The sequence below is a fragment of the Abrus precatorius genome, unplaced genomic scaffold (assembly GCF_003935025.1).
Source record: "Abrus precatorius isolate BTA unplaced genomic scaffold, Abrus_2018 Scaffold7, whole genome shotgun sequence".
Taxonomy (NCBI): Eukaryota; Viridiplantae; Streptophyta; class Magnoliopsida; order Fabales; family Fabaceae; genus Abrus; species Abrus precatorius.
Window position 1 is genome coordinate 32,015,903 of NW_020874417.1, and position 10,734 is coordinate 32,026,636.

Here is a 10,734-nt window from a genome sequence, read left to right on the forward strand (position 1 = left end):
CTGAGCTGGTTCATGATTAAATTCTAATAAATTATAGGTTGCTTATTCCCTACTTCTGTATTTGTTTCATTTTAATCCAATTTTTAAGCGTGCGATTTTAGGTTTTTTATTTTTTTAATTAAGTAGTTATCTAATTTTTAAGGATCATTGTATTGCTTATTTTGCTCTTCTTCCTCCTCCTTTATCACTGCTGCTAATACTCACCACATTCTCACCAATTCTCCTCAACAACATGTTCTTGTCGGTTTGCATTTTTGGCGAAATATCAAAAGCTTCTTTGAAGTTTTCAGTAGCACAGGGGCTGGGCAGCAAGAAAGCAATAACAACGAGAGGTAGGGGTCAGGCAGCAACAAGAGCAGGAGAAAGGGGAAAGGGGGAGCATGTAATGGTGCATTCTAGTCAAGGGGAGAAGAAGACTGGACAATGGCGGTCGCAAATTGGATAACAACTTAAAGGAAAAGCCAAATTTTGCTTAATTAAGAAGATAGAAAGAATAAAATTCCGCAATTAAAAATTAAAGAATTAAAATTGAATTAAGTTGGGGACAAAAATATAATTTATCTTAAATTATATTTATTTTATATTTTATAAACATTTTTTTTTGAATATTTTCTAAATGCCTTACACTATTGTGCATGGATTATTTTTTTATATCGTTTAATTTTACCAAGTAATTTAACAAAAAAAGCTTAATTGGTAGGAAAATATTTTATTAATTATTTATAATATTCTATTTTATGTGATGTCTATTAAGAAAATGAACATTTTTAGGTAAGATAAAAGAGAAAAAATAGTATATCATTACATTTTTTTTTTCGGTTAGAAATATCATCAAGAGTTAATTATTTTGTATTAAAATTAATTTATTTTAATATTATGAGGAACAAATTCATTGATAATATTAATTTAAGATATTAATGTTTTACTTATTGAGTCTTTTTTATTTCAAATGATTAAATTAAAATATTAATATCAAACAAATATAAGTTAAAGAACTAAAATGAAATAAGAGTAAAATAAATAAAATACAAATTTTATCATTTAATAGTTAAAAGTATAATATGCAGTGTACAAATATTTTGTTATAAAATAAACCTATATACAATATATAATAAAATTACTTAAAACATGAATTTTAAAAATTTATTTTAACTTATTTTGATAATCATAAATAATATATATCAAATAAATATTCAATAAAATTATAAAATAATAAAAACATTATATTATAATATATTATAAATTTTATATAAATAAAAATATTTATATACAGTAATAAAATTTATATTTTTAAAATTTAAAATAAAATTAATAAAAAAAATCTGATACAAAGAAGGTAATCCATACATTATTGTGACACAGAATTGTATACATTTTATAGACAGAGTATGTTCATCTTCATCCACGGTAATTGCTGCACAACAACAAACGGCATGCATACAGCTCAATGACTGTTAAAACAAGCATCACTAAAACCATGAAACCAATATAAACTTTACGCCTCAGCAACTCTACTGAATCGGGCTTGATAATTTGGTTCTTGTTCGAACCCTTTTTGTCAAGTATTTTGCCACGCTGAATTCTGAAGTAAATCAAATTCTGATGGATGTAGTTGATATCTAAGTGGTACTGAATCCGGTAGAAGGCGGTTGCAGCATCAATAAAGGCCATCAAATATATGATCGAAACCAAGAAAGAGATAGTGAAAGGGATCCACCAATGTTTGCATTGGAGGGAAGAGGGTTGGTGCAATGCGATTGCAATGAAAATTAGGCCTAGGAATAGAATGTATGTAATTGTCAAATTCTGAGCTCTTGTTTGGTGGTAATGGACTCTCTTCTCTTGCCTCTCGTTCACTCTCCTAAGTTCCTTCAACCTTAACCTTTCGTTCAAATCTTCCTCTGTCTCCATGCTATGCTTCATATAAGGCACTTCACATATATATATTCATCTGGTACCGTGTATACATCATGAAGCTTCAATTTCTTGCGTAATTTTGCATCCTTTCATAACCAAAAACAATGATATTTTTCTATAATTTATCGCCGTTTAAGGAACAAGGTTTAATATATAGTTTGGAAGTATATCACGAAAATGATCATCTACATAAAAGACTATTTTACGATCTCGTCGAAGCTAAGGGATAAAGATCATCATTACCCCTAATCACCATTTGACACATAAATATAAAAAAGTACACGTCAATATCTTCACCGATTAATTTAATTTTAACGCTTTATTCAATAGAATAGTTAATCAACTAATTTAACAGTCTTTTCGTGGCCTTTTCATCAAATTATTAATAATTGAGTGCTTCAAATTTCGAAAGCGTACGCTATGGTTTGCCGTCGTCACTGGAGAACTCAAACCGTGTTGATTTGTACTCCAGAAACTTCATTTTAGCTTCATGCCTGCGATTCTGTCAAGCTTTCAGAGGCAGAGATTGGGTTGAGGGAGCAGCCGAGAGACAGAGAGAGGCGAGTCAAGTCAAGCACATAATTCTGAATCATACGATAAAATAAGAGTCATGCTTGTACACAAAGTAATGAAATAGGGTAGTTGAATAAAACAAGATACATCATTGTCGTATACCATATTTAATTTAAATTAGGATAGTAAATAAAATAAATAACAATATTTCATCCTTGTTAACATTTTAAATAAATGTAAAATAATACAACAATATATAAATTTTATTCAAATAGTTAATTATTTTTTTTTAAAATTAATATAATTTTTTATTTAACTTTTTAGTTTTCAGTAGAAATATATATATATTATATATAAAATAATTAAAAATTAAAATTATTTTTGTGTACAAATAATATTGAAAAATTATAAAAACATAAATAAATTATAAAATTTTATATGTATATTTTATAAAATCAGTAAAATATTTTTTGTAAAAAATTAAAAAATGTTTTTATAAAAAATATTTTTGAAAAATAATGTTCATTTACTTTTTTAAACTCGCTGTCTTTTTTAAGGTAAGAATTTATACAATCATAATAAAAAAAACTCAACTAAATAAGGTATTATGACCCTGTTTGGGTAAGTTTATGGATAAATTCTTGTAAGAAAAAAAAAATAAAAAAAATCAAGAAAACTTCTCTTATAAGTTAAAATTAGTTTATATTATTGTATTTCTTAAAAATTAATGATATTTAACTTTTTAAAACTTGAAGAAATAAATTATTTTTAATTCATGAGAAAAAATTGATTTATTTTCTATATTATTTGTTTCTCTTACAAAAATATATATAAGTTCATGCAAGCATGACTAATTTGCCCCAAAAGTATTAGACAAGATTTACCATTTATCCATTTAGCTAGAAGTTTGGACAATGTATGTAGTGCTTGTAAAAAGGAAAGTAAAAGGTTGTATTAGTATATAGTAGCATGTCAAAATGGGTAGGACGAGCATCGAGTTTGGATGCCTCGTTACAAAAGGATTTGAGTTTGGTGCTATTACTGAATGCAACCAATGAAATTATCCACGCTTGGGGAGAGAACTTGAACAAACACCTGATTTTTGCTTCGAGACAAAAGAAACTGATAAATTAGCACCACACCTCATTAACTAAGATCATAACTTTGTCATCTTTGTAAAATTCAGTTTTAATGTAGGAAAATAATATGAACCGAATGTATGTTTGGATAAATATGACCGAACACTTGAAAATGTTTTTAACTAGAAGACAAAGCACAGCTATGCTAGTGAGATGCGTTTTCAAAAGATTGCATTACGGCTTTAAACCTGAAGAATCATCATAACTATGCTTAACTATTTCCCAAACTCCACGGTCTTTCCTTACTCCTCACGCAAGATCCCTATCTGAGATCATAGAAGATTATTTCAATGCAAATCAGTTTTAACTTTTTTTTGTATATTCCATGTCTATGACAGCATATAATCAATGATAATGATTTACACTACTTTCTAAGCATTTTTCTCTAATGGTTGTAATATTTGTAGTGAACAATTTCAGTCACCACACTAATGACTATGACCAACTTATCTATCAAAATCTGCTTAACTTCTCCTATAGACTAGTTGAGCACAGAAACCGAACTGTTTTCTTAATTTTTTGACAAAATAACTTAAATCCCTTACCAATTTATGGCTTCCAATGTGGTCATTTTACTACCATTCCTATCTTCGTTTGTGTTAATCCTAGCAGTTTGTTTGAGATGAGGGAACCTTAAAGGAAACTTGTGCTTCTGGGAACTACGCTTTTGTGAACATATATAGCTTTCCTAGATGCATTTGGGAATGACACAACTCCAGCTTTGAACCTTGCAGGCCGTTGTGAAACTTTATACAATGGATGTGCCAATCTGAGTTCTGAGATAAGGTCATGCCAAGCCAATAACACCAAGGTAATTCTCTCCATTGGAGGAGCTACTTTTGAAAATTATACTCTAACTTCTCCTGAGGATGATAGGCAAGTTGCAACATTCTTGTGGAACAACTTCTTGGGTGGACAATCCTGTTCACGACCCTTTGGAGATGCTGTTTTGGATGGGATTGATTTTGTCATTGAGGGAGGAAAGGTTCAGTACTGGGATGAGCTTGCAAGGAACCTCTCAGGCTACAGCACCCAAAACAAGAAAGTGTATTTAACTGCTGCACCACAATGTGTTTTTCATGATGCTAGCCTTGAAAATGCCCTCAATACAGGCCTGTTTGATTATGTTTGGGTTCAATTCTACGATAACCCACCCTGTCAGTACACTACAGGAAATGTAACCAATCTTCAAAATTCTTGGGAACTATGGACCTCAAAAGTTCCTGCAGCTAATATTTTATTAGGCCTACCTGCTGCTCCTAACGCTTCTAACAATGGTAGTGGCTTCATCCCTCTCTCTATATTGACTTCAAAAGTTCTTCCAGCCATTAAGAACTCAACTAAATATGGAGGAGTGATGCTTTGGCCCAAGTTCTATGATAATCTGACTAATTACAGCTCCTCCATCAAGAATTATATTTGATGAGTGAATACTTTTGCTTCCGTAATGCAAACAATACTGAGTACTTGTGTGTTTTGACAATTTCCAATAATTGTGTGCCTCACTTCATGAAGTGAAGTGTATCGAGTGTCGTTGTTGCAAATGGCTTCTGATAATAGAAGTCTGTTTCCATTTATGTCTATCTAATTGAAAAATTCAAAGGAAACTGTACTATTATAGCAGCATGATTTGTATTATTCAAGTCAAAAGTTAAGCTATGTTTGGTAGTCTTTAATTGAGCTAAGAGGTTGAGGTCCAAACACCACATGATCTTAGGCTTCATGTATACCAAATAACAATCATGTGAAGATATCATATTAGGTTCAAAATTTTGCATTCTCGTTTAATTCCATAAGGACTGATCTTTATGTTGTATGACAATTTCAATCGTTGTATATCTTACTACAATTGCAAGTGGTAATTTGTCGAGTAAAAATAATATTAATTACTATTGTGGAGCCAATTTTTTAAAGATAAAATCTTTATAAACCTTCCATGATTTTCCCCCCTAATGATATAATTTCTGGATGACACAGAAAGACCAATTTCTTTGCTTCTGGAGGCAGCAAACAATTACAAATTCAGATCAAAATTTTACGTGTTACAGTTCCAACATTATCTTGGTGACATCGTGGAATTGCTGCATGTGGCATGAGATGTAAGATGGCTGGTAAGGGTGAATGAGCTGGACTGGTTATACTCTCTTTTCATAGCTTTGTATACGTTGTCTAAGCCTTCTTCAATTAACTCTATTACTGTTTGCGGCATTGGTGGCATATTAATGTTAATTGAGTCTTCCAGCATCCTCACCACTTCCCCCATTGTAGGACGCATGAATACCTCATCTTGGATGCACCAAAATGCAACTTTCAGAGCTCTCATTAACTCTTCTTCATCAACTGCCCCATTTAATCTTCCATCTGCCACTTTGATTGGCGAACCATTTGTTATCTCCTATAATAACAAAACATTAGGATCAATATTTATCTCAAGTTGACAATATATCAAATGTGGGTAAGGGGAACGAAGAAGTAACTTCTGTCTTCTTAAGGGGTTCTTTTCTTTTGGTAACTTCTCTCTATTGAATGCAATGTAAGATCTGTCACTTTTTTTTTACCAGTTAAAAAGAAACAGGTACTAAAGGGAGAAAAAAACAAAAATATCTGGATTGAATTAATTTATTAGAATGTTGTATGTCACAACTGAATGATGATTATGATGATGATGATATTAAAATTCTACATCAATTGAAGGACAAGAAAATAAAATAAAATAAAATAAAAATAGTATCTGAAATATACCTTGTAAGCCCAACCAGGATAGAAGAAGTCCTCTGCATCAAAGGAAATATCAAGGTTTCTCCTGCCACCAATGATCTCTAAAAGAAGCATCCCATAGCTGTAAACATCGGCTTTTACAGTTATAGGGCGATTACTAACCCATTCTGGTGCCAAATAGCCTCTAGTGCCTCTAACCATTGTTACCACATGAGAGTGCTCCCTTCCCATCAATTTGGCTAGTCCAAAATCTGATACTTTAGGACAAAAGTTTTCATCCAACAATATGTTTTCTGGTTTGATGTCACAATGTATTATCCGATTTCTGCACTGCTCATGAAAGTATGCAATCCCTTGTGCAGTAGCTATGGCTATATTGAAGCGAGTTGTCCAATCTAGCAATCTATCTCTTCCTTGATATGAAGGGAAGATCCATTTATCCAAGGAACCGTTCTTCATGAACTCATAAACAAGAAGCCTGTCATATAAACATTTGCTTAAGCCGATTAAACCATTTAAAATTGAGGTCCTATGAGGAGCTAAAAAGTACAGTCAAGCAATAACTACTTGATGACTGAAAGTGATATTTCCTAGTCACAGTCCTCAAAACATTGATTGTCAAGAAACAGTGTATACCTGTGTGATCCCTCTGAACAATAGCCACATAGGCGAACCAAATTCATATGATGCATTGAGCCAATGGTGTTTACTTCAGTGATAAATTCCTTCTCACCATGAGGCAAAACCCTTTCAAGTTTCTTCACTGCAACTAAGGTACCATCTCCCAGGCTTCCTTTATACACACTCCCAAATCCACCTGCAAAATAAGTACAGTCAGCAACAATTCACACAAATCAAAATTCCTCTGTCTGTAACTTATCCTTTGCCATAAAATTTAACATAGAATACACTTACCTGTTCCTAGCAGCTGAGAAAAGTTACACGTCCTAATTTGCAAATCACGGTAGGTGAAATTCATTGGAGCACCTGATAAGATCAAGGAACTTTCCATTTCTCTTTTTAAAACTCTCTTTCTGTGAACGCTGTAATACAGTAATAAGCACAGCAAAACAATGAGAACTACCATGCTCATAACAGTGGGAATAATCACAGCCTTCTCCTTTGCACTTCCCATTCCATCAGAAGAGCTATTAGACTTTCGTGCTTGGCCTTCTGGTGTCCATGAACCATTTGCTTTAACCTTCACAAACAAAGTTGAACTGGTATCCTCAAAACCACCAAAACTTAAACTCCTCAACACCCAGCAATATGGTCTCTCCTCATTTAGCCCATAAACAGAAGCAACACAATCACAATCTGATAAGCAAGCATCCCCACATTTCGATACATTAGAAATATCAGTATAGTTAGCTATTACTGAAAATTCAGAAAAATAATAGTTCGTTTGCTGCGCCACTGAAATCCTGAACTGGGATGTCATGATTTCATGCTGCCCATTGCATTTTCCAACAAGAGTTGAATTCTCATAGCACTGCCCATCCCTGCCAACTTTAGAAGTTCCTGGCAAACATGTGCATGAGGCTTTTGTCTTACTTCTATCTAAATTACAAACTCCGTTGCCACAAATCCCAGCAATATCACAAGGATTTGAAACTGCAGCCCACTGCGGCACCCACTTGCTTGAACCATTCACTTCATCCCAAATATACAATCTCAGATTACCATTCTTTTCCAGTGTCAATCTCCTAAGAACAGTTAATGGTGCAGATTGATGAACTGCAGAAGACAAGCCTGCATCATCATCATCATTCTTGAACACATAAACTGCTCCATCAGATGAGTCTCCATACACAATTCCAAAGCTTCCAGCTTGATCTAAAACAGCTATAACTTGGCCAGTCACATTGGAGATATCAGGACCTTGCCAATAGGAATAGTTAGTGTATGATTCATCTGAAGCCTGGAAAGTTTCTGGCAGATTGTAAGTAAGAGCAAGGCTTAAAGAAGTAGGTTGTTGAAGCATTTTCAGAGCATAGTAGCCACCATGAGACGAAGACTTTGATGATGTTAGTTCTGAAGAAACTGTTAGAAGCTGGTTAGGGAGGAGAGTATCAGAAGGTTGAGAAAAACTCTGCCACACAGGGTGGTTGTTGGTGTTATGAAGAATGAAGTTGCCAGTTTCCGACATGATTGCTGTTTGTACATCAGCACCTGAAGTGTTTGAGGCCCATACGGTGATGTCTCCATCCATAAGAATGAGGTTGCCAGTGGTGTCAAGCTCCAAGATTGCATCTTGTGAAACGGGTGAGTCTCTATTTGGATTATTGAGATCAAAGAAAATGAAACATGTTGGCAATCATAACCTGCAAAAGCTTTTGTAAAGACTAGAGACTAGATGGAGATGTGATTATTGACTCTCTTTTTTTAAGTCAAGAACCAGAACTAACCATCTAATCTGCACTACACTGACATTCTCTTTAAACATCTTATTCAATTCAAGGTAACTGGGTAAAAAATTAATTGTCCTTAACAAAATCATAATGCAATAAAAAAAAATTAGAACATTCCGTTTCCATTTTTATAATGACAAATTCAAATATGGCTATGCAACATATTCAAATCTCCAATTTACGATTAATCCCACTTGAGAAATTGTGAGAGAGTACCTAGAGGCAATGCTTTGAGTGAATCTCTACCTGTCTTATAGGATCCTAGACACGTCACCAATTTATCCTAGAGCCAAACTATATTTATTTAAAAATACTAGAATAATAAAGCCACGTCATCGTTAATTTCTTGCTTTTTCCATTTATGCAAAACTAATAACTAGATAAAAATGGGTATAATTTTTTTATTTTTAGTTAATTAAATAACTGTGTAAAAACATTATCTTATCATTAAAAATTAATTTTTATGATAATTATTTTAAAAGTTATATCTAGATATTATCTAACTAACTGATAGTGTAAAAAACTCTTTTACTCTTTTCACTTGTGCAAGCAAGACTCTTTTTGGATCGAATTGTTCCAAAATGGGTGTGGCTAAGGTGAGCAAGAGTATATTTCACCCTTAAATTTCAATTGTTTAAGATTCTCTTTATACACGAGGACATTTTAGGTGGGTTTTCTTCGGACATTTTCGCATGCAAATTTTTTTATATACATATATTAATTAGTTCAATTACAAAGTGTACGATGATACAAAAAACTAAACATTATGGCTAGCAGTACCTATTGGCTGACCAAACTAAAGTTCGATCTCCTGGAAGCCTCGCAAACCAAATTCCCACCACAAACAATCGATTATCAATCTCTGCTGGAGTGAACCCCAAAGCAAATGTGCCATTCTCAGAAACCCATGTTTGGGCCTTCCTAGCCAATAATCTGGAGCCCAAACCAATCTGGCCCGAAATGGAGCTACCAAAACAACACAAGACAAGAGCATAAATGACCCAATAACAAGAAAAGGTAGAAGCAGCATTTGCCATGGCAAGCTACACTTGCATAACAGTATGAATTATGGTATATATATATATCGAAAAAACAAACCTTACACAATGGTTTAACGTGATGTTATATATGGGGATAGTAGAGGGGAAGTGTAATGTTCAATTTGGAGAAGAAAGGCTCATAAATTGGACACGTGGTAAGTGGTGGGTGAGCTACAACTTTGAAAAAGTGTGTTTCATGTGTGGTCGGTAAATAAGATATGATTAGATATGGTGGCATTGCTTCATTGCTTTGTGGTCTTCAAATGGGACTCAAGGTATGTGCCTGATCCAAACAGCAAAGGCTAGACAATATTGACACGTAGTTGTTGCATCTAATAATTTACAACAACATGCTTCTCAATGCATGTTCACCTTTCACACTTAGAAAAATGGGTGCCATGCCACATTTTGTAACCCCCTATACTCAAGGATGGTGACTTTTGAACAGCTTGCATGCTAATGATTCTCCATTGTCACAACTAAATTACATGAATATAGAGATTTGTAGCCAAATTTTTAGTCTAAATTTTGTTAGAATTTAGATGGATTCATTAATGATTGTTTGATAAGATAAAAGTATAGATGATCATTAGTTTACTCAAAATGTCAACAAGCGCGGTGGTTGTCCCAACCATAAATTTCATCCATGAAAATAATTCTATTCAAATTGAGAATATTTGCAGTATGATAAAGTTTTTTTTTAATAATATAATGTTAATTCCTAAATTTACTTAAAAAATTAAACGTGTTGTTTAAATCAATAACTTATTTCCAATAAATGGTATTTTTTTACATAAAAACTTAAAAGGAAGTATTTTTATTTTAGTCTTCTTCTTCTTAATTGATTTATAGAAATAACAATTAGTAAGTATTAATCAACGAAATATAAATAGAATAATACATGATTGTAGAACTCAAATGTCAAAACTTTTGGCTCATTCAATAGTATTCGTAGTCCATAGAGGAAAAAAAATGGGGCACTCTAATCAAATTTCA

The 10,734-nt window shown here is 32.8% G+C and overlaps 1 protein-coding gene and 1 pseudogene across 1 annotated transcript; one reads left to right on the forward strand and one right to left on the reverse strand.

Moving 5' to 3' along the window:
* Window positions 1-3,399: 3,399 nt before the first annotated feature.
* LOC113871798 lies at window positions 3,400-4,992 on the forward strand (annotated as a pseudogene).
* Window positions 4,993-5,540: 548 nt separating this feature from the next.
* Window positions 5,541-9,729, reverse strand: LOC113871109 (G-type lectin S-receptor-like serine/threonine-protein kinase At5g24080). Its single transcript, XM_027507899.1, has 5 exons — window positions 9,479-9,729; window positions 7,203-8,560; window positions 6,924-7,104; window positions 6,312-6,765; window positions 5,541-5,964 (listed from the first exon to the last, which is right to left on the reverse strand). Exons 2-5 carry the CDS (start codon window positions 8,497-8,499, stop codon window positions 5,626-5,628), a joined length of 2,271 nt encoding a protein of 756 aa, XP_027363700.1. The 5' UTR covers window positions 8,500-8,560; window positions 9,479-9,729; the 3' UTR covers window positions 5,541-5,625.
* Window positions 9,730-10,734: the final 1,005 nt, after the last annotated feature.

Bases quoted from the DNA above. Each gene is read 5' to 3' on its own strand.
- LOC113871109 (XM_027507899.1), bottom strand. From the start codon at position 8,499: ATGGATGGAGACATCACCGTATGGGCCTCAAACACTTCAGGTGCTGAT. The intron at 7,105-7,202 runs GTAAGTGTATTC...CTTATTTTGCAG, and splicing joins TTCTCAGCTGCTAGGAACAG to GTGGATTTGGGAGTGTGTAT. The intron at 5,965-6,311 runs GTATATTTCAGA...TTGTTATTATAG, and splicing joins ATCCTGGTTGGGCTTACAAG to GAGATAACAAATGGTTCGCC.